Here is a 26912-nt window from a genome sequence, read left to right as displayed (position 1 = left end):
AGTGCAAATGGAAAAACCTTCAAAAGACCTACAATTTTTAGTAAAAACAAGTACGTAGACTGAAACAGTATTATACGTATCATTTTGGGGCAGTTTCCCCAATCTTACACTTCAAAAAAGGCAAAATGTATAATACAACAGGTATACACTCACATACTTATAACAGCATAACCTGTCATATCAGTGAGGAAAATATCTGATTCACAGGCTGAAGACATTAATTTGAAAAAGGTGTTAGAAGGAATTTCTTTACCTCACACTGAGGGAATGAGCGTTTCCTCACAGGTGCACAACTATGCAGAACAAGGTAAGAGAAAAACATTGAGATTGGACTTCATAATCTTTAAAATCTAATGGTTTTAAAGAATCATATGGGGGAGTGGGGAGGAAGATTTCCCTATTGCCTCCAAAAAACAAAAATGAAAACCCTAAGTTAATCATTCAGAGTAAATAGCCTCACAAGTTAAACATAGTCTTACCAAAGAACATTGGAATATCCAATTTATCTTCTCTGTCTACTTTTCTCTTGATCATAACAATATAGACAGCATAGAGCATGGCTCCAACAAGAGACCAAATGGAACCTGTAAAAATCAAGATAATAATTTAAAGCATCTGTTCATTAACTCATTTATCACACACTTATTTAAAATCTGACACAGTCAGCTCCTATTTCAAGAAATTAGTATTCAAATATGAAAAGATAAAGTATAACCCACCTTATCCATGGCCTCCAGGAATATAGGAAGGAGTTTAAAGTATAAACAAATAAATGCAAAAACATTCACCTCAATGATCTAACCAATGTTATACATGTTATATTACCAACTTTTTGGTATTTAATTTTGAAATGCATACTTCACATTGTCCCCTACATAAGCAATTATGACACCTGACACAGCCAACTTAACAATGCTTCCTTCCCTCTCTAAGTTGTTGTTTATATTGTTCTCCCCACTATGTATAATTTTTAATATACATTCTACCACCATTTTCAAGGCCCTATTAAAGTCCCACCACTGCCACCAAGCATCCTCTTTCTACTCCACTGAATTTCCATCCTTGTCTTCTATTTTAGATAATGTAATACTTACTATAGTTAAATATAGTGTTATTTTATTCTCTAGGGGCTTCATTTTGTTAATCATATATTATTGATTAAAATCAAAAACTCCTTGACAACTGCAAACACATAATGTATACTTTTTAATGTTCTAAAATATCTAACATAATGTAGGGCTCACAGTACCTGCATAATAAATATGGATTCTCTTTAATATATTAACTCGCAAGAACATTTAAGTAAGCCTTTAAAAACAGCTATATAGGGCTTCCCTGGTGGCACAGTGGTTGAGAGTCTGCCTGCCGATGCAGGGGACACGGGTTCGTGCCCCGGTCCGGGAAGATTGCACATGCCGCGGAGCGGCTGGGCCCGTGAGCCATGGCCGCTGAGCCTGTGTGTCCGGAGCCTGTGCTCCACAACGGGAGAGGCCACAGCAGTGAGAGGCCTGCGTACCGCAAAAAAACAAAACAAACAAACAATAAAAACAGCTGTTAAAGGTGCTATCTGCCAGGTGACCATATTCAATACTTTAATCAATTATCCAAAAGTCCAGTGTTTCATTAAATCTATTTATTATTACTATTACTACTAAACTATTTTTAAAAAGCAAAGGGAAAGCCTGTCAACAAAATCTCTCACACACACACAACAAATATATATATTGTTTTACACATACAGATCTGCTCTGGGTGAGAAAGAGGTAAGGCAGTTCAAGACACAGCTCCCTGGGCAGTAACCAGGAATAGTTTAGAAAGCACTGTTGTATTTAATAAACTTTAAATGTCTAAAGAAAGTATCCAGAAGGAGGGCCTTCCCTGGTGGTCCAGCAGTTAAGACTCCACGCTCCCAATGCAGGGGGCCCAGGTTCAATACCTGGTCAGGGAGCTAGATCCTGCATGCTGCAACTAAAGATCCCACATGCCACAACTAAAGATTCCGCATGCCGCAACTAAGATCCTGCGTGCTTCAACTAATAGCCAGCGCAGCCAAGTAAATAAATAAATGAATATTTTTAAAAATAAATAAAAAATAAAGAAAGTATCCAGAAGGAAACCAGTTAAGCTAGATTTTGATTACCCTTCTTTTGTTAAATCTAAACAATGGATCAAAACCGACGTGTTTACTGTAGTAGTAACTGTTTCAGGCAAGAATCAAAAGTGAATGACAAAATTAGCAGGCAGGTACAAGCATGATGGATAGGATATATGTAGAGCCTCAGTATCTCTTACAAGATGATTACTACTTACAGAGGGAAAAATCAGTAACTACACTGGAGCAACCTGACACACCACTTTAAAATTAATGTCACCAGTAATGGGACAAATCAACATCATGTGCCTTCTGATATGATATACTTATCAGGACACAATATCACTTCCATGGTATTCTTGCCAAAAATGCACAACATAAATTTAACCATAAGGAAATATCAGACAAACTCAGATTGAAGGACATTCTACGAAACAAGTGGACAGTATCCTCTAAAAATATTAAAGTTATGAAAGACAAGAAAAGACTGAGGGATAGCTCCAGATTAAAGAAAACTAAGGAAACATGACAACTAAATGCGACAAATGAAGTTGGACCAGGAAAAGAACATTAGTGGAAAAAATGATGAAATCTGAAAAGGATCTACAGACTAAATAAAAATTATTGTAATCACTGTTAATTCCTGATTTTTAAACCTGTACTGTAGTTATGTACATTGTAAATAGTTAAGAGAATCGGGGGGAGTGCTATATGAGAGTTCTGTGAAATATTTTTTAATTTTTTTACATTATTTCCAAAGGAAAAGTTAAAGAAAAAAAAGGCCTTGTTAGTGCTCACCCTGTGTGTGTGTGTGTGTGTGTGTGTGTATGCACGCATGTGTGGGGACATGCACATGCATGATGACATGCACAGAACTTTTCTTGTATACTCTAACAGAAAGAATGCAGAATCAGATACTTACCTATTGGGTCCCTTCCAGCAGATTTTTCAGACTCTGACAGGTTTACCAGCACAACACCTCCAATGCTATGAGAATAACAGTCATTACTGACAAGTAAAATAATAAATTCCTTCAAAAGACTAACCTCAAAGATCAAAATTATTTACAAGTAATAAAGACTAATCTCAACTTTGGGTAAAACTATCAAAGAATTAATGATTTAGTTAATAATATCTAACAATATTATCAGTATAGTATAAGTGCTATACTTATATTAACTCATTTAATCCACATAAAATGCCCAATATTACCTTATAAGGAAGGGATTATTATTATTATCATTCCCATTGTACACATGAGAAAATTATACATAATGCACAAAGAAATGAAGTAACTTGACCAAAATCACACAGCTGGGATTGAAACGCAGGCAGTCTACTTCCAGAGTTCAGTGTTCTTACCTGCTATGCTATCTTCTGCCTTTCAATTAGGAAAAAATTAACCAACTTGTCATCCCTCTTCCAATCTTTTTTGGCAATGTACAAATATCAAAACCCATATAAACCTAGCAATGGCACTAACTCTCACTGGTAAAACCAAAATTAATGGTAAAACTATTCTTAAATATTTAAATAATTAAATTAATCCCATTATTTTAATGTAAAAATAAGACCAAATTAAGGATGTAGAGAAATCAAGAGGTTATCCCTTCATTCAACTGTTGCTTATTGAGCTAAACTTCAGGTTAAGCAATGAACAAGAGAGATGTGGTTCCTGTCCTCATGCAGCCTTATACTGTCTTTCTATTTCTATGTATCTTTCTACTTTTATTAAGACAATGAAAAGTTAGAAATAGGCATGAATTTTGAACAAAGTTGGATAAACCTCATCACTTCCCTATGACAAATATACTGTATTTCCCTAATGCAAAAATATGTTTGGCTAAAACATGGGCCAATCATGCAAAAAGAATAAATTCCTAGTGTCCATAGTCTAAATGGTAAATTAGTTGGTTCAACCAGATTGCCCATGGAAACTACCATGGTCAAGTTACCCTTATATCTAAAAGAGAGAAACACCACTTATGTGACTGCCAAGTGCCAGTCTCTACGATAATCATCTTCTATATACATCCCTCCAAACTTTAAAACAAGACTGCAAAGTAGTAGATGATATTATCATCATTTTGTCATCTAGGAAATCCTCTCAGAGAGTTTAGGGCAAGTGCCCAGGGGCAAAAAGCAGAGCTCTGATTCAAACCCAGCTCTGATGGTTCAGAAACACTAATCTTTCTGGTAAATTATTCTGCTACCTTCTCTGATTTCTAATTTTCTCTCACAAAAACAACAGCTTCATCAAACCAACATGTCTTTTTTGAGTATTGACTGTGAGCAAAGCTTTATGCTAGGCCTTTGATGACACACAGAAGTAGAAAACAAGGTTCTGACCTTCAAGGGTTTATAATCTCGTAGGGATACAAAGTTGAATAAAGTAAAAGATTTAAGTTAGTCATTAATGATACTTACATATTGTGTTACAAACAGTAATACAAAATTGCCAGATAATTTATACAGAAATAATTGAAAGATTGAGGCTGAGACAATCAGAGAAGACTGCAGGTTAGATTTCTAGAAGTGGGAGAAGTGAAAACTAAAAACTAAACAAAAAGGGGAACTTGTTTTAGGAAAAGGAAACAGAAACTTGGGAGCTTATGAGGATTAACATGCAGTTAAACGTGAATGTCAGTACAATACTTAGCAGTCCACAGTCGCATGAACGGGAACCAAAGCTGCTCTGGGGTCCTCCCTCCATTTACCCTCCCCAGGAAGGTTTCAAAAACTAGCCAAGGATGTGATGCAGAGCTGAGTAGCATAATGTCCCCTTAAAACCTTTTATCCTCATCTATCTTTGCCTATACAGTATATTATAATATAAACTATCGTCTATCATTACCAGAAATGCTTTAAACATTGCATTTTTAAGCAGAATAAACTAGCTATTACACTATATTCTTACCTTAAAATTACAGCTAATAGTTTAGAAAGAGTAAATCTATCTCCACTGTTACTTGGAAACATTGCAGCAAGGATTAAGGTAAAAAGTCCTATGGAGAGAAAAGGATAAAAAAAAAGATACATTAGCTTAAATACTGTCAAAATTATTTATTACCAACTTGACTGTTTAAATAAGTTAATTAGACACCTAACTTTTAAACTAATTTTTGTCATTTTTAAATGACTAAGAATAAGACTGCAGTTACCTAGGCTGAAATGTTCAGAGATCACACATAAAAACAGCCTCCAAATGAAACCATGTTTATTTCAACAGTACAGATCAAGTACAGTCCTATTTATTTTAAAACTAATAAGAGAGTTAAACTGAGCATTCAGAGTAACATTCTGACCTCATCATAATCAAGCATGTGAACTAAAGTTATTTTTACAGCTTCAAAAATACTTTTTTTATCTTCCAGATTTGGAAGGTGATTCAATTTTAAAAATAAAACACCTTTCATAGGGCAAATTACAGTTATGAAATAAGCAATTACATTTAGCCAAAGGGTTGAAAAAAAGATCTTTAGAAAGAATATGTGAAAGGAAAGATAGCTACAATACAGAGTCAGCCTATAAAACTTTAATATATTGTTGTATAAAAAATACTGTAAAGTATTGGAAGGAATATAAATAGCACAAGGCTATGGCACAAAATTTAAAGATTAAATAGTAGTTATACCAATACACATTAGAAAGAATGAAATAATTTAAAACAAGATAAAAATATATGTATATGTACACATATATATCAGAAATAGGTCTTGAGTTATAATACAGATTTTGAAGACAAATTTCTTACCAGAAGTTGAGGACAAAATATTAACTATAGCAACTTTTGTGTCTGAAAGTGCTTCTTGATATGACAAATTTGCCAAAAACCACTAAAGAAATAGAAAATAAAGTGAAACCTAATAAATGACTTTTTATATTTGTCATTATAATTTATAGTCCCCTCCTTTTTTCCTCCCTCTAAATACTGCTATCATAAGTTTTAAAATCTGCTTTGTACTGAAAAGTCACAGGCCCAAAAAGAAGACAAACATTTATATCAGACCTAATATCTTTGCTATCCAATTTCCCTTAAGAAATTAACAACAGTTGGTTAAAAATTAGCACTGGTCAGGCTTTTTTAAAAATTAGGGTAAATTTAATATCAAATCAACATTGAAATTTGCTTTATCCAAGCACTGATAGTACTCTATTAAGTTTATCTAAATCAAATTTAGGTTGGGGGGAATTCTCAAACATTAAAATACGTACAGATGAATATAACATGATGAGAAATTGATTGAACAAGGTGATGCCTAAGGGGATGGATGGAACTAGCCAGATCGATAGACAAAAGGTTATATTCACTTTGGAAATTTTTAAGTGTCCAAGAAATTGTGAATTTACTGGCTAACTGTGATTGTTTCTCTGATTCTCAGTTTTGAGACATAATATAAAGAGGTCTCATAACTTTGAATATAATGAAGGAAGTTTTCCAGCTATGAGGATTTTTTTTCTTTTTTCCCTTTTGCTTGTCTAGGCTAGGTTATTCTTATATTCCCAACCCTGTGCCTACTTTGATTTAGAGAATAAGAAATAGGACCTCTTTTGATGAAGCCTGGTGTGTGTGTGTGTGTGTGTGTGTGTGTGTGTGCGTGTGTGTGTGTGTGTGCGCGCGCGCACGCGTGCATCCAAAGTTCATTTATTTTTACTGCTATCAGATAATCTAATACAGTTTACCACAACTCATCCATTTTTCTGTTGATGAACACTTTTTGACTATTTCAAACAATGCTACCAAGAATATTCTAGCATATGCCTCCTGGGGCATATGTGCATGAGTGCCCCTAATGTAGTATATACTAAGAAGCAGACTGCTGGGTCAAAGTAAATTAACTGCTTGTCTAACTGTTTTCTGTTACTTAAACAGACTGACTGGATAATCATATTCTACTGCAGAATGACTTGTCTCTATTAAGGGAGGGACATCTCTTGATATCTCTCAGAACTTGTAGTTTAGTGAGAAGTACAGTTATTAGCATTTATATTTCAAAGAAGCAGTATAGACACATGATCTTAGAGCTAGATCTTACTGCTAGGAGGCAGCAGATGGCTGAGTGTCTAGAAGTCTTCATTCAGTATACACTGTACTCAAAGCTAAAGCCAGACTCTGATTCCATCTGTAATCCTCTGACTTCCTAATTTCACTTGACTATCTAAATAAGAAAATGAGGTTAGCAACTGGTAAGATGGGCAATATCAAATATATATGACAATAGGGGCCACAATCTGCTTGCAGTTGAAGTGCTAAAAAAGAAGCAGAGGGCTTCCCTGGTGGCGCAGTGGTTGAGAGTCCGCCTGCTGATGCAGGGGACACGGGTTCGCACCCCGGTCCGGGAAGATCCCACATGCCGTGGAGCGACTGGGCGCGTGAGCCATGGCCGCTGGGCCTGCGCATCTGGAGCCTGTGCTCCGCAACGGGAGAGGCCACAACAGTGACGGGCCCGCGTACCGAAAAAAAAAGCAGCAGAAGATTCTGCCCTTAATTATCTTTTGGAGATTCTCTACAAGAATAGGCCATGCTTGTGGGGTGATAATTAGCTTTCTTGACCCACTTTCCTTACCACTTTAATACTTAAATACTGTGCTCATTTTCCAAACAATCTTACTGGTCTCTGCTAATGTGAGATAAAGAAATAAAATAGACAACTTAGATTGCAGGAATTCAAAGAGTATAACTACTCATCATTAGCTATGAACTCTTTCCAGAAAGATCTTCCCATTCTCCAGCTCTCCCCAAACTCCATTCTCTGGCTTTCAAACCCAAGGCAGCCTCATCACAAAAGAAGACCATCTCAACTGCCCTCCGGTAAAAATTATCTTTACAATGTTTCCTTTCATTATTCCAGAGTTGAGGACAACCACTTACTAATAATTAAGCTGTCACAAATAATTTATATAGTATTTCATTATTTCATGAGTGATAATTCATTTTAAAATTAGCATAAAAGCCTGTATGACCTAAATTACATCTTACAGAAAAAATTAAAACACCATAAGTCCTAATGAGACAAGAATTAAAGGACTGACAAATACAGTAATCATTAACTCCTTTTGACCTACAATGTACTATACATTAGCCACTAGCCACATGTGACTATTAAGCAAATGAAATGTGGCTACATTGAATTGAAATGTTTAGAAATTGAAATAAAAACTGAAATTGAAATGAAACACAAAAAGAAATTGAAATGAAATAGAAATTGAAATGCTTAAAAATTGAAATGTTTAGAAGATTTTAGTACAAAGAATGTAAACTATCTCATCAATAATTTTTATATTGATAATATTTTGAAGTGTTTTACATATAGTGGGTTAAATAAAAATATAGTATTAAGGGACTTCCCTGGTGGCGCAGTAGTTAAGAATCTGCCTGCTAATACAGGGGACATGGGTTCGAGCCCTGGTCTGGGAAGATCCCACATGCCCCGGATCAACTAACCCGTGTGCCACAACTACTGAGTCGGCGCTCTAGAGCCCGTGAGACACAACTACTGAGCCTGCATGCCACAACTACTGAAGCCCACGTGCCTAGAGCCCATGCTCCGCAACAGGAGAAGCCACCACAATGAGAAGCTCCGCACTGCAACGAAGAGTAACCCCCACTCGCCGCAACTAGAGAAAGCCCGCGTGTAGCAACGAAGACCCAACACAACCAAATAAATTAATCAAAAAATATATATATATATATAGTATTAAAAGTAACTTGTTTCTCTCTCTTTTTTTTAATGTGGCTACTAGAAAATTTAAAAATACCTATGTGACCTGCATTTGCACATTATATTTCTATTGAACAGCATTGCTCTAGAGCTCATCCAAGCTTATCACTCTATTAAGTCAGGTTTCCAAAAAGATATATACCTGGACTATATTACTCTGACTTTCTACAGAAATGCCTTTACTTAAGATTAACACAGCTCCCTGCTCTTATAACTTACTTAAGGTTGATTTTTCAAAAAAGACTATTAAAGGTGGAAGCAACGTAAGTGTACATCAATGGATGAATGGATAAACAAAATGTGGTATATACACACAGTGGAATATTACATAGCCTTAAAAAGGAAAAATATTCTGACACATGCTACAAAGATGAACCTTAAAGACACTGTGCTAAGTGAAATAAGCCAGTCACCAAAGGAAAAATACTGTATAATTCCATTCATATGAGGTGCACAGAGCAGTCAAATTCACAGAAACAGAAAGTAGAACGGTGGCTGTCAAGGGCTAGGGAGGTGGGAAAGAGAAGTTGTCATTTAATGGGTATAGTTTTAGTTTTGCAAGATGAAAAAGTTCTGCTGATAGACAGTGGTGATGGTTGCAAAACAGTGTGAATGTATTTAATGCCAATGAACTGTACACTTAAAAATAGTCAAAACAGTAAGCTTTATGGTAGGTATATTTTACCACAATTTTTCTAAAAGGCTGTTATCTGTACATATCTACCTGTAAATCTGCTATACAGAATAGTGCCTTTCTACATAAGAACCTATGAAATATATTCTCTCAGTTTTGAGTTAGGAAAAGTTTATTTTATCAATAGATGACAAACTGTGTAACTCAGGAAGTTTTCCTTTTTTCCTTTCTGCCCATTTGTCTAGAGATGAATTGTGTGCTTTCTTTCTTTCTTTCAATGGAAGTTCCTGATACAATCAACCCATTCCACAGTCAGTTTGCACCCTACACAGACATTATCTGTTTAGTCTGGCTCTTATCCACCTCTACTTTTTAAACTTTTACTTTATAGATCCTTTTATCGTGTTTCCCCTCAAGTCTCCTTTAAAAATTAGGAGATATAATTAATAAATCTTAGTCTTGCCTTATTTAAAACAAGCAAACTGAAATCACAATAGCATAATCCAAATATATGAGCCTTTAAATTAACTTTATTACATATGTAATTATCATACTACAACTCCCAAAGATTCTTTTATTTGTACTCCTGAATATATTAATCAAGGTATCACTAAAACAGAGGTTATTCAGTTAGAGGATGGTGAAAAATTGGCTATGCAGTAAATATGAGAGGCAAAACTGTAAAGTAAAAAAATCTTATAATCAGGCTAATAATATTGACATTAGCATTGTATCTCCTAGTGGTTTAAAATGCTCAGTATAAATTTGAACCTTAAAGGCCCATACTAAACCACCTTGGAATAGTCTACTTCCAATGATACATATAGAAAAGAGCACTGAAATTCATTTTTTTAATTGTAAATCAGAGTTTACTAACTCAGACAAGTTATCTAATCCCAGATTAGCCCAAAATAATATTTTATTTGCTATATGAATATTTTATTGAAACATTAAGCATATTTTTGTTTCTATATTAAAATAATTAAGAAGCCATAAACAAAATTATAAGAAACAATGAAAAAATGTTTACTATGAGTACTTATAAAATATTTGACCACATTTATATGAATTTAAAATAAAACCTCAAAAGGACTTATTTGAAGAAATTAATGCAATCAATGCAAACTCTTATCTGGACATTTACTAGTGCTTGTATATATCATAGTGTGAAATAACTCTATTCGTTATTCTGACCATGAGGCAATGTCAAATTCTAAATATACATGAGTGGTTGTAGTGTATAGTATTTATTGAATTCTTTTACGTATGCCTAGTATTTATTACTTTTAACACTCTAATTTCCCTATAATAGCAGATAACAGAGTTTAAAGTCATGACTAAAGCAACCTAATAGTCTTAAACTTTAATACTATATTGTTGGTATGTCTACTGTCTTAAAAGTCAAATTCCAAACATATAATAAAGAGAAGACTTACCACAAAGCAAAAAAAAAAGCTAATTTTTGCTACTTGAGTTGCAGTTAGTTTCCCCACAGTTTTGAGTAAGGATTCTTGTTCTTTCACAGTAGGATATGACATGCGAGACAACTTAGCTTCCAATGCATGGCTTGATGGAAGCTGTCGAATCTCCATGATATTACTAAACCTTACACGAGACTTTTTGGGAGCTTGAAAGGAAAAGTAAAGTATAAAATCATTAAACGTTTCCCCTCGCATCCAAAAAATGTCACAAGTTTTAATCTACTTATAAATGCATATTATTTAACCCATCTATAATCATATTTGAACAGTCAAAAAAAAACAGTTAAATTATTATAAGGGACAGCTCTGCTCATTCAAAAGAGTTGGTGGGAAAAATGTTTCCATCTATAAAAAATTTTGAAGGTTTTAAAATGAGACCAATATTCAACAAAGTTTCAAACAACTGCCTGGTTCAGGATTATAGTATGATTATTATTTTAGCATTTATAGTAAAAGTTTATTTGGATTTTTCCTCATAGATATCCAATTTATGAGAATTATTTTCCTGGTCAAGCACGCAGAACATTCTTCTGTAGTTCCATTCCTTGAAAGAGAATATCATGGATGAATACTGTGCGTTACATTGAAGCTGGCATTCTTTACCATGTTCAAAGAACCAGCAAAACTCCTGAAATTTGCTATCAAGGTCTTTGATGGCCTGGTTGAAGAGGATACTGTTCATTAATAAATATATCTATATATACATAATAACACCATAGAGATTTCTGGTATTTGGAAGTTATTTCCATTGAATTAATAAAAACGTCCAGTCAACTGGACAACTACAGGCTGAGCCAACACCACATGGAACAGAAGAACTGCCAATGCAGTTCTTGCTAATGCTAATCCCAGGTTATTAAATCCCAGGCAACCCACAGAACCACTAAGTTTTGGGATGGCTTGAATGAAGCTAAAACTTCCACCCACTTCTAAGTTTTGCTTACATTTTTCAGTATCAATGTTTGTGTTCTCAGGTTTTTCACTCGGAAGATCATGAAATTTCACAGGAACATAAAGAGGTTCACTCTGGAATGCAGCAAAAACAGGAACAAATATAAACAAGTATAATAGCTGATATACTGGCTAAATTTAAGTGGATGGTATATAGACACAGATACCACCCAAAACAGGACTGTTCACCACCATGTTTATACAGCATAATTTTCCCAAAATGCATTTTCAAGACTTATATAGGAAACTCAAATGATCCACCCAGGTACAATGACAGAAAGAATCAATTTAAAGCTTAGAAATGTAATCACACAGCACTGGCACATTATGATATTTAATTTTTAAATGTCATAAAAACAGACCTCTCTCAGCTAACAGATTATCTCCCATTCCTTTTCATTCATTCTTTTAACATATACATATTGAGCTCCTACTCTGTCAGGTGCTGTTCTAGGTCCTAGGGATATAAGAGCGAATAGAGACAAAGTCTCTGTCCTCAGTGATATAAAATAATCTAGTGGTAGACAACAGAATTAAAGGCAGGTTTGTCTAACCATGCTCTAAAAGTCTACATTTTTAAGTGGTTCTAAATCCCCCAAATGTTTTTGTAAATGTTCTTCAGATGATCTGTATTTAGGGCATAATTCTGTTAATTTAAGAAACAAGGCTGTTTCTTAAATTAACATAAAGTATTTTTTATTTCTTTAATTTATCTTTAACTCCTGATACAGACTCTGCCAATGAAAAATATTCAGTAAATGAAGAGACAATAGGATTTGGAAATAGATGGAGTCTCATTGTTGCATTGAACTTTTCATCATAGCATTTGGCCTAGAATAATTTGACATGTCCATCTTACAGATAATAGAAAAAAATAGTAGAAGAGTAGGCTGCCGTCTCAACTCTGTCTTCTACACTGATAGAGACAACTGATATTAGTCTTGTTTTTGTTTTTTTCTGTTTTTTGTTTGTTTGTTTTTTTGGCCGCACAGCGAGGCTTGCAGGATCTTAGTCCCCCAACCAGGGATCAAACCCGCCCTCTCGGTAGTGAAAGCGCAGAGTCCTAAGCACTGAACCACCAGGGAATTAGTCTTGTTGATCCTTAGGATCCCAGAGAAAAGAAATGAAATTTTCTCTAGGCTTCACAAACCATTCACAGCACCCGGTAAGCTACCTTGCAAGCAACTGTAGTTCTAAAAGTCAGAGAAACAAAAAACTGTACTGTCAGTAAGGTCACCAAGCTAGTGCTTCATAAATTGGTTATTAAATTTTAGAGTTGACTTTAAAATTTTTCCCAGATAGAATGCCACATTTGGAATAATATATTTTAAAGAGATGCCTTAGTAATAGTGTAAAAAGAATAGATTTTTACATATTCTCTCTCCAACAAGATAATAAATGCTTAAATAGAGTGACTGATAATTCCTTCATATGCTTGCTTATTATCTGTCTCCCTCCCTTCCCCGAACACACACTCTCACACACTAGAACATAAGCTGTATTTTGAGAGTCTAGAACAAGTGTTTAACATACATTAAGTGCTCTTAAAAATTTGTGAAATGAATAAGCAAACTGCTTATAGAGTCTCAGTGTCAAGTAAATGTATTTGTTTCTAAGTGGTAATAATATAATAACAAACATGAAGTGACAAAGTTGGTAAGAAACAAAGGACAAAGGACTTCCTTTACTATTTTCAGTCCTTAACTAATTTCCTATTCCCTTCTCTCCCCAGAGGTGGCTGAATTGCTTACTTTTAGGTCTCAGGTATCTCTAAGAAAGTACCAAATTACAACTCTCATGGAGAGCAGCCAACATTGAGATATATTTTTATTTTAATATAGCTGTGGTGCTATCAACGCTATTTCAGTCCTTCCCGCCATGGTCAACTCCACCCGCTCTCTTCCTGAGGAGAAAAGAAACACTTACCAAAGAACTATTCATAGTTGTATCTGTTGTACAAGCAGCAAAGTAACCTTCAGCATCTGCAAACTACAAATAATGAGACATAAAATTCAATTAACCTCATGAAATAAAGTAGAACTAATGTGAGTCACAGCTCAAAGGAACAAAACCAAAAATCCAGAGCAGACCTATAAGGGTATAATCATTATTTTTTTTTAAAGACACCAATTGTACTCGAACATTTGTTACTTTTTTTTAAAATTAATTAATTAATTTATTTATTTTGGGCTGTGTTGGGTCTTCGTTTCTGTGCGAGGGCTTTCTCTAGTTGTGGCAAGCGGGGGCCACTCTTCATCGTGGTGCGCGGGCCCCTCACTATCGCAGCCTCTCTTGTTGCAGAGCACAGGCTCCAGACACACAGGCTCAGTAGTTGTGGCTCACGGGCCCAGCCGCTCTGCGGCATGTGGGATCCTCCCAGACCAGGGCTTGAACCCACGTCCCCTGCACTAGCAGGCAGACTCTTAACCACTGCGCCACCAGGGAAGCCCTATAATCATTATTAATAATAACAGCAGCTAATGCCAAGTACTCAACCATGTAAGGTGAGTATTATCATCTTTATTTTATTGATGAAGAAATTGAGGATAAGAAATTTCATCTAAGTAACAGAACTAGGATTAAAGCCCAGTTTAGTCTAACTCTGAACTTAAGCCCTTTTCACAATATTATAATAACATTTCAGGTCACCAGCGAGAGGATGGGTGGGTTAGTGAAGAAGACAAATAACATCTTAGCATTATCATGATAACAGTGTTAACCTCAAGAATCCCCTAAATGGATTCAGACACTGGACCACTTTGAGAACCACTGTGCTAGTGCTGTAAAAGTATGCTTTTATTCACACCCACAACTACCCTATCATTTACCCCTGCTTAAAGTTTGAAGAGGTTAAATAACTTGCCAAAGATCACACAATCAGCAAGTGACAGAACAAGATTCAAACACCAGAAGCCCATGGCCTTAAAAAACCCTTATAAATCAGTAAGAAAGAGTCAATGTAGAAAAATGGACAACTCACAAGAGAATTCTACTGTGCAACAAATATATGAAAAACTAACCAAAAACACACAGATTAAACAAGATACCACTGTCTACCTATCATATTGGCAAAGCATTAGGGTTTTGCTAACAGTTCAATCTCAGGCACTGCTAACAGACATGAATCAGGTGCAATTATTGTAGATGATAATTTAGCAAAAGGAATCAAAAGCTATATAATGACATTACTGTTTTATCCAGCAATTATACTTTTAGGAATTTATCCTAAGTAAGTAACTACAGATGTGTACAAAGACATTCCTATTGAATTACAACAAAAGAGAAAGTGAAGGGACTTCCCTGGTGGCATAGTGGTTAAGAATCCGCCTGCCAATGCAGGGGACACGGGTTCAAGCCCTGGTCCGGGAAGATCCCACATGCCGTGGAGCAACTAAGCCCGTGCGCCACAACTACTGAGCGTGTGCTCTAGAGCCCGTAAGTCACAACTACTGAGCCTGTATGCCACAACTACTGAAGCCCACGTACCTAGAGCCTGAGCTCCACAACAAGAGAAGCCACCGCAATGAGAAGCCCGTGCACTGCAATGAAGAGTAGATCCCGCTCGCTGCAACTAGAGAAAGCCTGCATGCAGCAACAAAGATCCAACGCAGCCAGAAATAAAAATAAATAAATTTATTTAAAAAATAATTGGGGAAAAGAAAAAAATGGTTAAAATGGTAAATTTGATGTTATGTGTATTTTACCACAATTTTAGAAAGAGAGAGAAGGATAGAGAATTAAAAAAGAAAAAAAAAAGGAAAAGGATTAATGTAAAAAAGAGTTTTATGGGCTTCCCTGGTGGTAGCACAGTGGTTAGGAATCCACCTGCCAATGCAGGGGACACAGGTTAGAGCCCTGATCTGGGAAGATCCCACATGCTGCAGAGCAACTAAGCCCATGCGCCACAACTACTGAGCCTGCGTTCTAGAGCCTGTGAGCCACAACTACTGAGCCCGCATACCACGACTACTGAAGCCCGTGTGCCTAGAGCCCATGCTCCTCAACAAGAACAAGAGCAGCCACCGCAATGAGAAGCCCGCGCACTGCAACAAAGAGTAGCCCCCGCTCACCGCAACTAGAGAAAGCCTGCGCGCAGCAACGAAGACCCAATGCAGCCAAAAATAAATAAATGTGTAAAAAATTAAAAAAAAAAGTTTTATATCCTTTATTATCAAAAATTCAGTTTCTACTACACGGAAGATACATCACTACATAAACTGCCATTTCTTTCAACACTTAAAAACAAGCATTTTATGTGACATTAATGATGGAATATAATTTGATTAGCCAAACATCTGAAATATGCCCTGAAATATGTTATTTTCATTTTAACATATAAACTTTGAATTAGTTTGCTTCTACAATCAACTTTACAACTAATTAGGTGATATTTATTTGATCTGAAAATGACCATAGACTCTAGATATTCTTCTTATCCTTTATCTTCCATCAACTTCTCCACATTAATTGATTTGGACTAGTTAAGTAAGTCTTAACAACTCAGAGCGTGTCATGAGGTAAGGGAAAGAAAGTGATTATGTACCTCTGACTTCTCACAAAACATTCTGATGCCAAGCTGATTAGAAGAGTAAATTTAAAAGTATGGACAAAAGCAAGTTTTTCTTATATCATGCTATCTTCACTCATTTAAAGAACAAGTTAAAATCTGACTGTTTTTCAAGAAACTAATAGTTTGAAAAAATTTACCCCCACTCCAACAAACACTTAAAATTTTAAACTTACAAAAGCAGCATGCTTTCCTCGAAATCCTATTGTACACTGTTGTCTCCACGGCTTCCAAATTATAAAGCCCAAAAGGTACAGAACAAACATAGATGTTTTTGCAAAGGTGCTGAAGAATGGTTTGTTGTACTGAGTAAAAACATACTGTGGAGGAAAAAGTTACAGAAACTATGAGACAAACCTTATTACTCATTTCCAATAAAATACAGTTATTACATGATTTTTAACTCTAGAAGTTCATTTGGAAGAGAAAGATCAAAAGGGATTATAAAAATAACTTGAATTCATTTCTGAATATTGTATTTGCCTTGCATACAAAGGATAATATTTCCAAAACAAAGCAGCAACAACTTGCAAAACAACTTTTGTTCAATATTCACTGAAAACCTACTATGCAACAGTATCTATACTAGCAGCTAAGGAAAAATAAGACAGGATTTCCTGAGAGGAGATCTATAGATACAGATACAGATTAATAGACATAGATATAGATATGAAAAATACACAGTGTAATGTGCTAATACCATGATAGGGGGATACAGGGTACCATGGGAGTACGAAAGAAAGACAGAGCATTTTGAACGTTACAGAAGTTTCCCAAAAGAAGCTATTCTTGATCTGTACCTGAAGGCCCAAACAGAGGAAATAGCATAAAGGGAGGCAATGAAACAGTATGGGGTATGAAGAAAACTGCATGAAGTTTAATGTTATTAGGAAGTTATACAACAACCTGTAATCATTGTTTTTTTCTGTTTGATTTTTAAAAATTGAACTATAGTTGATTTACAGTGTTGTGTTACTTTCAGGTGTACAGCCAAGTGATTCAGTTTTTTATGTATATATATACATCTATCTATCTATATATATATTCTTTTTCAGATTCTTTTCCATTATAAGTTATTACAAAATATTGAATATAGTTCCCTGTGCTATATAGTAGATCCTTGTAATCCTCATTTAAATTGAAAATATCAGAATGAACTCATAATTTTTGTTTCCAAAAAAACCCAAAAAACCTAGTTATGTGCATCGAAAAGGCCTAGAAAAAAATGATAACCCAGAGAGGGCAGACAGCAGAAGGAAGAAGAACTATAATTCTGCAGCCTGTGGAAGGAAAACTACATTCACAGAAAGATAGACAAAATGGAAAGGCAGAGAACTTTGTACCAGATGAAGGAGCAAGATAAAACCCCACAAAAACAACTAAATGACGTGGAGATAGGCAACCTTCCAGAAAAAGAATTCAGAATAATGACAGTGGAGATGATCCAGGACCTCGGAAAAAGAATGGAGGCAAAGATCGAGAAGATGCAAGAAATGTCTAACAAAGACCTAAGAGAATTAAAGAACAAACAGAGATGAACAATACAATAACTGAAATGAAAACTGCACTAGAAGGAATCGATAGCAGAATAAATGAGGCAGAAGAACGGATAAGTGACCTGGAAGACAGAATGGTGGAATTCACTGCTGTGGAACAGAATAAAGAAAAAAGAATAAAAAGAAATGAAGACAGCCTTAAGAGACCTCTGGGACAACATTAAACACAACAACATTCGCATTATACGGGTCCCAGAAGGAGAAGAGAGAGAGAAAGGACCCGAGAAAATATTTAAAGAGATTATAGTCAAAAACTTCCCTAACATGGGAAAGGAAATAGAAGCCAGAAGGGAGTGGCATGATATACTTAAACTGATGAAAGGGAAGAACCTACAACCAAGATTACTCCACCTGGCAAGGATCTCATTCAGATTTGATGGAGAGATCAAAAGCTTTACAGACAAGCAAAAGCTAAGAGAATTCAGCACCACGAAACCAGCTCTACAACAAGTGCTAAAGGAACTTCTCTAAGTGGGAAACACAAAAGAAGAAAAGGACCTACAAAAACAAACCCAAAACAATTAAGAAAATGGTCATAGGAACATACATACCGATAATTACCTTAAACGTGAATGGATTAAATGCTCCAACCAAAAGACACAGGCTTGCTGAATGGATACAAAAACAAGACCCATATATATGCTGTCTACAAGAGACCCACTTCAGACCTAGGGACACATACATACTGAAAGTGAGGGGATGGAAAAAGATATTCCATGTAAATGGAAATCAAAAGAAAGCTGGAATAGCAATACTCATATCAGATAAAATAGACTTTAAAATAAAGAATGTTACAAGAGATAAGGAAGGAAGTACATAATGATCAAGGGATCGATCCAAGAAAAGATATAACAATTATAGATACATATGTACCCACCAAAGGAGCAACACAATACAGAAGGGAACTGCTAACAGCTATAAAAGAGGAAACTGGGCTTCCCTAGTGGCGCAGTGGTTGAGAGTCCGCCTGCCAATGCAGGGGACATGGGTTCATGCCCCAGTCCAGGAAGATCCCACATGCTGCGGAGCGGCTGGGCCCGTGAGCCATGGCCGCTGAGCCTGCGCATCCGGAGCCTGTGCTCCACAACGGGAGAGGTCACCACAGTGAGAGGCCCGCATACCGCAAAAATAATAATAATAATAATCATAATCTTCTAACAAACAAAAGCCCAGGACCAGATGGCTTCACAGGTGAATTCTATCAAACATTTAAAGAAGAGCTAACACCCATACTTCTCAAACTCTTCCAAAAAATTGCAGAGGAAGGAACACTCCCAAACTCATTCTACGAGGTCACCATCACCCTGATCCAAAACCAGATACTACCAGAAAACAAAGATACCACAAAAAAAGAAAATTACAGACCAATATCACTGATGAATATAGATGCAAAAATCCTCAACAAAATACTAGCAAACAGAATCCAGACAGCAATCAGTGAAAAAAAAAGAAATAAAAGGAATCCAAATTGGAAAAGAAGTAAAGCTGTCACTGTTTGCAGATGACATGATACTGTACATAGAGAATACTAAAGACTCTACCAAAAAACTACTAGAGCTAATCAATGAATTTGGTAAAGTAGCAGGATACAAAATTAATGCACAGAAATCTCTTGCATTCCTATACACTAATGATGAAAAATCTGAAAGAGAAATTAAGGAAACACTCCCATTTACCACTGCAACAAAAAGAATAACATACCTAGGAATAAATCTACCTAAGGAGACAAAAGACCTATATGCAGAACAGAATAAGACACTGATGAAAGAAATTAAAGATGATACAAACAGGTGGAGAGATATACCATGTTCTTGGATTGGAAGAATCAACATTGTGAAAATGACTATACTACCCAACGCAATCTACAGATTCAATGCAATCCCTATCAAACTACCAATGGCATTTTTCACAGAACTAGAACAAAAAATTTCACAGTTTGTACAGAAACACAAAAGACCCTGGATAGCCAAAGCAAACCTGAGAAAGAAAAATGGAGCTGGAGGAGTCAGACTCCCTGACTTTAGACTATATTACAAAGCTACAGTAATTGAGACAGTATGGTACTGGCACAAAAACAGAAATATAGATCAATGGAACAGGATAGAAAGCCCAGAGATGAACCCACGCACATATGGTCACCTTATCTTTCATAAATGAGGCAGTAATGTACAGTGGAGAAAGAACAGCCTCTTCAATAAGTGGTGCTGCGAAAACTGGACAGCTACATGTAAAAGAATGAAATTAGAACACTCCCTAACACTATACACAAAAATAAACTCAAAATGGATTAAAGACCTAAATGTAAGGCCAGACACTATAAAACTCTTAGAGGAAAACATAGGCAGGACACTCCATGACATAAATCACAGCAAGATCCTTTTTGACCCACCTCCTAGAGAAATGGAAATAAAAACAAAAATAAACAAATGGGACCTAATGAAACTTAAAAGCTTTTGCACAGCAAAGGGAACCATAAACAAGACGAAAAGACAGCCCTCAGAATGGGAGAAAATATTTGCAAATGGGAGAAAATATTTGCAAATGAAGCAACTGACTAAGGATTAATCTCCAAAATTTACAAGCAGCTCATGCAGCTCAATATGAAAAAACAAACAACCCAATCCAAAAATTAGCAGAAGACCTAAACAGACATTTCTCCAAAGAAGATATACAGACTGCCAACAAACACATGAAAGAATGCTCAACATCACTAATCATTAGAGAAATGCAAATCAAAACTACAGTGAGGTATCACCTCACACCAGTCAGAATGGCCATCATCAAAAAATCTACAAACAATAAATGCTGGAGAGGGTGTGGAGAAAAGGGAACCCTCTTGCATTGTTGGTGGGAATGTAAATTGATACAGACACTATGGAGAACAGTACGGAGGTTCCTTAAAAAACTAAAAATAGAACTACCATACGGCCCAGCAATCCCACTACTGGCCATATACCCAGAGAAAACCATAATTCAATAAGAGTCATGTACCACAATGTTCACTGCAGCTCTATTTACAATAGCCAGGACATGGAAGCAACCTAAGTGTCCATCGACATATGAATGGATAAATATGTGGCACACATATACGATGGAATATTACTCAGCCATAAAAAGAAACAAAATTGGGTCATTGGTAGAGAGGTGGATGGATCTAGAGAATGTCATACAAAGTGAAGTAAGTCAGAAAGAGAAAAACAAATACCCTATGCTAACACATGTATGTGGAACCTAGAAAAATGGTACAGATGAACCGGTTTGCAGGGCAGAAATAGAGACACAGATGTAGAGAACAAATGTATGGACACCAAGTGGGGAAAGTGGCGGGGTGGTGGTGGTGGTGGTGGTGTGATGAATTGGGAGATTGGGATTGACATGTATACACTGATGTGTATAAAATAGATAACTAATAAGAACGTGATGTATAAAAAAACAAATAAAATTCAATTAAAAAAAAAAGATAACCCAGAAGCAATGAGCACCTCTAGAATCCAGATGATGATCTGTACCATCTTGCACACAAAAAAAACACAGGACCTTGAAGAAAGGGTTAAATCCAAGTATGGGACAGGAATGTATGAGATGAGTCTGGGGCATCTTGTGCCAGAAGGCAAACAGGATGTTAAAGATTAATGGGGTAATATTGAAAGGACACTGGAGAGAATTTAAAAGGGCTCCCACCGGCCTCAGATAGGGCAGTTTAAGCATCAAAAGGGATAATAACTGGGCTTCCCTGGTGGCGCAGTGGTTGAGTCCGCCTGCTGATGCAGGGGACATGGGTTTATGCCCCGGTCCAGGAAGATTCCACATGCCGCGGAGCGGCTGCGCCCGTGAGCCATGGCCGCTGAGCCTGCGCGTCCGGAGCCTGTGCTCCGCAACGGGAGAGGCCACGACAGTGAGAGGCCCGTGTACCGCCAAAAAAAAAAAAAAAAAAAAAAAAGGATAATAACCACAATTGCTTAAAACACATCAAATATACAAAAATCCATAAATGTATAATGATATGCAAAAAATCCTCAATGGTTACTTCCGGAAGTTGCTAGGCAACATTAGTTTAAAATGAATAAAGGGGAAAAAAATGAATAAAGGGAAAGAATCAAGATTTATCCAACCTTTCCTACATGACCCGTGTATCAGGATAACCAAAGAGTAGTTGTGGAAAAGTTCTCCTTAAAGAATTCTAGCTAATAAATGCAGAAGGAACGACCCTTAGAAAAATCACCATTTTACAACCCTAGTGAAATACTCTATCTGGGCAATAATTATATGGATATTCAACCATTACCTAAAGATTGATGAGGAACTTACAGTGCTCAAATTGGCATCATCCAAAGTAAGACTTGCAGACATTATGGGCCTCATGTTGTGATGTCCAAGGAAGTACCCAATACCACCAAGGCATTTTTTCCTAAAAACTGAACCTAAATCAAATCAAGACTTTACATCTACCATTTTACAGGAAATAAGAGAGACAAAAAGCTAAATGAAATCTCAAGGAAGTAATTAGCCAAATCCAGAACATGTGTGCTGTGGACGGAATGTTTGTATCCCCTTAGGTGAAAATCTTAACCCCCAATGTGATGGTATGAGGAAGCAGGAGCCTGTGGGATGTGATTAGGTCACGAGGCTAAGTCATGAATGAGATTAGTTCCATATAAAGAGACTCCCGAGAGCTCTCCTGCCCCTTATGCTTTGTGAGGACACAGTGAGAAGACTGCCATCTAAGAACCAGGAAGCGGTTCACAACAGACATCAAAACTGCTGGCGCCTTGATCTTGGGTTTTTCAGTCTCCAGAACTGTAAGAAATTTTGTTTGAACCACCCGGTCTACGGTTGTCTGTTACGGTAGCAGCCCAAATGGACTACGACAGTGTGATATATTCTACAGGAAGAATGATCCAATTTCTCCAACAAATCAAAAAAAAAAAAGAAAGGGAGGGAATACGGTTAAGGACTAAAAGTGACTTAAAAGTGCCAACAAATGTAATGTGTGATCTTTGACTAGATCCTAACCTAAAAAGACGTCCTCAACAACCAGGGAAATTTGAATATCAGATGATTTTAATGAATTATAATTGATTTTGTGAGATATATTAACGGCATGGTAATTATATTTACAAAATTAGAAGTCCTTTTGAGATGAATATGAAAGAATTCATAGGTGAAATAACAGGTAGCTAGAATTTGCTTTAAACACTGGAAGAAAAAATGTTTGGGAAGGGGTTGATAAGATTGGCAAAATTTGGGGCTTCCCTGGTGGCATAGTGGTTAAGAATCCGCCTGCCAAGGCAGGGCACAAGAGTTCGAGCCCTGGTCTGGGAAGATCCCACATGCCGCGGAGCAGCTAAGCCCGTGCACCACAACTACTGAGCCCGTGCTCCAGAGCCCACGAGCCACAACTACTGAGCCCGCGAGCCACAACTACTAAATCCTGCGCGCCTAGAGCCCGTGCTCCGCAACGAGAAGCCACCGCAATGAGAAGCCCGCGCACCGCATCGAAGAGTAGCCCCTGCTCGCAGCAACTAGAGAAAAGCCCGCGTGCAGCAACAAAGACCCAACACAGCCAAAAATAAATAAATAGAATAAATAAATCTATTAAAAAAACTGTTGGGAAAATTTGATAACTGTTAAAGGTAAGTGATGGGTACGTGAAGATCCATTACACCATTCTCTCTACTTTGTATATGTCAGAAAACTTCCACAATAAGAAGACTGATTTTCAATTTTGAAATACACAGTGTATCTTAAGTTTGAAGAGCATATGTGGCTGAGGAATTAGACACATTACAGATGCTCCTGGATAACCAAATTATAAAATATCCTCTTATCAACAGGTTTTACTTTTTTCAAAAATAGGGACAAGTTTGTTGTTGGGTTTTTTGTTTTTACTTTGCTTAGATATGGATTGTTAAATTATAATTTAATCAGGTGCTCTTTTGTCCTAAATTTTATTACGTGATAAATAAAAACCAAACTATTTATTTAAAACTAAAATAAAAATTTAAAGATAGGCTTATTTCCCTGTCAACATTAAAGAGGGTTCTTTGTAGTTAAACTACAGAGTGTTAATCTAAAAACTAAAAAGGCTGTAGAAAAGTGAAAAATAAATGGCCTATTGTATTCCAGAGCCTAAGTCCCAAAAGGCTAAACATTTATTCATTCATCGGATACAATGTCAATGTCAACTATTTACTTAGCTACCATGTGAGATGACCAGCAGTATCACACTGCTTCTTTTGAGATTTAAGCTCATTTTATAAATGCTAGTCTTCCTTTTGCCTTAAGATAGCAACATGTAAGTTGAAATGCAGTCTGAAAATAGGTTTTTACAGAGATCATTAGCCAAACAGAATAAAGTACCTGTACAAGTTGAAAGAAAAACTAGCTTGTGAACTCAAAATACCACATTACTACTGACAGGTCATCAATAAAAACAACATAAAATTTAACTAAAGGCAATCACTGTATACATATACTTCATAATAATGTTTGAATCGGCAAACATATAAATGTCCATGCACGCGTGTATGTGTACGACAGTGCCCTGTACATGAAAACTCAGATCACTTTCACTCATCTGTCCTAAAGCATTCTCACTTTCTACTAAATGGTGACAAATGGATTCGCATCCTAGATGGCTGTTCCACTAGAAGATGGTATTTCTAAAGAAAGAAATTAATTTAGGAAAAAAACAACAAAAACACCCACAAATATTAAGAAAATATGCATGTACCTCATTTTCTAAATAACCTCCCTAAAAGATATAAGAAAACTGTATGAAGCAACAAAAAGAGTATCCTTTCAGTTTCAACTTGAATTGATACTAATTCATTATCAAAGAAAAGATAAATAATCCAACAATCTTCAAAATACTGCTTTAAGATGAGAGATAGTAATGACGAGAGATACTATAACAATAATAATATTTCTATAACGCAACATCATTCCTAGACAAGAATTACATACCGAAGTAAGTTCTGAGGATGCGACCCATATCACATCAACAAGTAGGAGAATAACAATCCCAAGAGCCATTCGCCTGCGCTGAGTGAAACCACTGCTCTGGGAATTCATTCGGTTCATGATAAATACACACACCATTTGCAGTCTGTTTCGTGAAAATACAGATCACATTAGAGGAGATATTTTTTAAATAACCATAAAAAAATGAGAAAATTAGTATAACAGAAATATCTTACATTTGTTAAGCTAACGTTCAGGTTGAAAGTCATACAGGTAAAAAAAAAAAAAGGTGTGTAATTTACCTTATTTTAAAGGCCTTTCTGAGGTCTTCAAGAGCAGCGCCTGAAAACTGGTCAGATCTGAGCCTAAACGGAGGTGAAAAACTCAGCGCACCTAAAAACCACCACAAAACAATGCTTATGAAAACATCAACCACTCAACATAAGATTCCTAAGCTCTTTTTCACTCTTCACCTTCCAAATGAAAGAATATCAAAGTGTGTAAAATATAACTGACACTTTCCTCTAGACTTTCATGTTATCCGTTGTGTATTTCTAATTATACTCAGAAAAGAACATGGTACAGGAAAAAAAAAAAAGCAGTATTCAACAAACGGCATATTTAAGAATAGTTAGCTACTGAAAAATAGCTTCTCCGAGTTTCATAAATACAGAACTGCATTCGCCTCCCGTGCCTCTCTCCGGAGGTGCCCACTCCCGGGACAGCGTCTAGACACGCGCCTGTTCCTAAGTGTCTTTTCCGTCCCCGATCTCGAGCGGAGTTGGGTGATGTGAGAGGAAGGGATTTGTTGTGAGTCTCGACGGCACGTTTCCAAGCACCTCACGTGGTAAAGGGAAAGGATCCTCCAGGCTTCCCCACCCACCCCTGTCCACTTATTTTAGCTCTAAATAGTCATTCACGAGATGGGTGGGGAAAACAGCTGTTAAAGGGAATCTTCCTTTTTCGGAGGAAAAAAAAAAAAGTTAAGCCGGTGACGCCTCCCCTGGGAAGGCGAGTAAAGCCCTGAAGCGGCGGCGCCCAGGCAGCTTCCCCAGACACCGTTGCCGTTTCGGTCAAAGCACGTCGGCTGCTACCAAAGGCTGGAGGTGGGGCTGTTGGTGGACCCTCGATCCCGGCTTCGGTGCCGGGTGATTTCGCGGGCCTCCCGTGCCTACCTACCTGGCCTTCTTGCCCCGCGATGGTGTCGTGGCGGCACCATGAGCGGACCCGGCCCGGACCCGCCGCCGCCCAGGGCCACGGCCGCGGCCTCGGACTCACAGGGCTGTCGCGGCGCCTGACATTGCGCTGCGCTGGAGGCCCAGCCCCTGAAGCCGCGGTGCCCCTCGGGGCTAGGCTGCCGACGCCACCCGGCTCCACTCGGCCCGGGAGGGCGGGGAGCGGGTGAGAGTCAGGAACCGCGCAGGCAGCGATGGCCGCGGAGGCCTGGAGCTGGATCCAGGCCCCGCCCTGGGCCCGCCCCGGCCCCGCCCCCGGGCCCGCCCCCGGGCCCGGCCAGCCAGCCTGGCCTGCGGCCCTGCCCCACGGCCTGAGGGCGGTGGCGCGCGGGTTACGTCACGGAAGCGCAAAGGCGGCCGCGGGAGGGTCCGCCTCTAGGGTGGTTTGGCGGCGCTGGGCACCGAGCGCGGAGGAGGTGCGGCTGGGGCGGCAGGGAGGAGCGGAGGTGGGAAGAAGGGAAGTGGGGCGCGGTGGAAGGAGAAGAGGGAAGCGGGCGTGGGTGGCTGGGTTGGAGCGAAGGTCAAGGGAGGTGGCCGAGCCTCCAGATGGCCCCGCACTAAAAGAAGAGATAGCAACTCCAGGCAACTCTCGATATTCCTTTCTCGAGAAGAGGCCGGAAAAGCAAAATGGCTTGGGAGAACTTCTGCTTTCTGGAAACTTTTTGTATGTAAAGTAGATCCCAGCTCTGGGAATTAGAAGCTGTGTCCCTA

At 37.5% G+C, this 26912-nt stretch overlaps 1 protein-coding gene across 6 annotated transcripts in view; it reads right to left on the bottom strand.

Annotated features, from left to right (window-relative positions):
• The window catches only part of SLC35F5 (solute carrier family 35 member F5), a 129206-nt gene extending 102616 nt beyond the window's left edge, over window positions 1-26590 (bottom strand). For 4 of the 6 annotated variants that reach the window (XM_049712624.1, XM_049712625.1, XM_049712623.1 and 1 more), the window contains exons 1-11: window positions 26146-26590; window positions 25269-25359; window positions 24970-25111; window positions 16624-16767; window positions 13807-13869; window positions 11874-11955; window positions 10885-11075; window positions 5847-5928; window positions 5010-5097; window positions 3015-3079; window positions 480-584 (exon numbers count right to left, since the gene is read on the bottom strand). In XM_049712624.1, the coding sequence (XP_049568581.1) occupies window positions 480-584; window positions 3015-3079; window positions 5010-5097; window positions 5847-5928; window positions 10885-11075; window positions 11874-11955; window positions 13807-13869; window positions 16624-16767; window positions 24970-25111; window positions 25269-25359; window positions 26146-26185 (1093 nt within the window). In that variant the 5' untranslated portion in view covers window positions 26186-26590. Of the gene's footprint in view, window positions 1-479; window positions 585-3012; window positions 3080-5009; window positions 5098-5846; window positions 5929-10884; window positions 11076-11873; window positions 11956-13806; window positions 13870-16623; window positions 16768-24969; window positions 25112-25268; window positions 25360-26145 lie in introns of those variants that run through there. The other 2 variants (XM_033440363.2, XM_049712626.1) reach the window with 2 other exon arrangements.
• Between the last annotated feature and the right edge of the window lie 322 nt (window positions 26591-26912).

The sequence above is a fragment of the Orcinus orca genome, chromosome 7 (assembly GCF_937001465.1).
Source record: "Orcinus orca chromosome 7, mOrcOrc1.1, whole genome shotgun sequence".
In the NCBI taxonomy this organism is placed as follows: domain Eukaryota; kingdom Metazoa; phylum Chordata; class Mammalia; order Artiodactyla; family Delphinidae; genus Orcinus; species Orcinus orca.
This window is presented reverse-complemented; position numbering and strand designations above follow the sequence as displayed.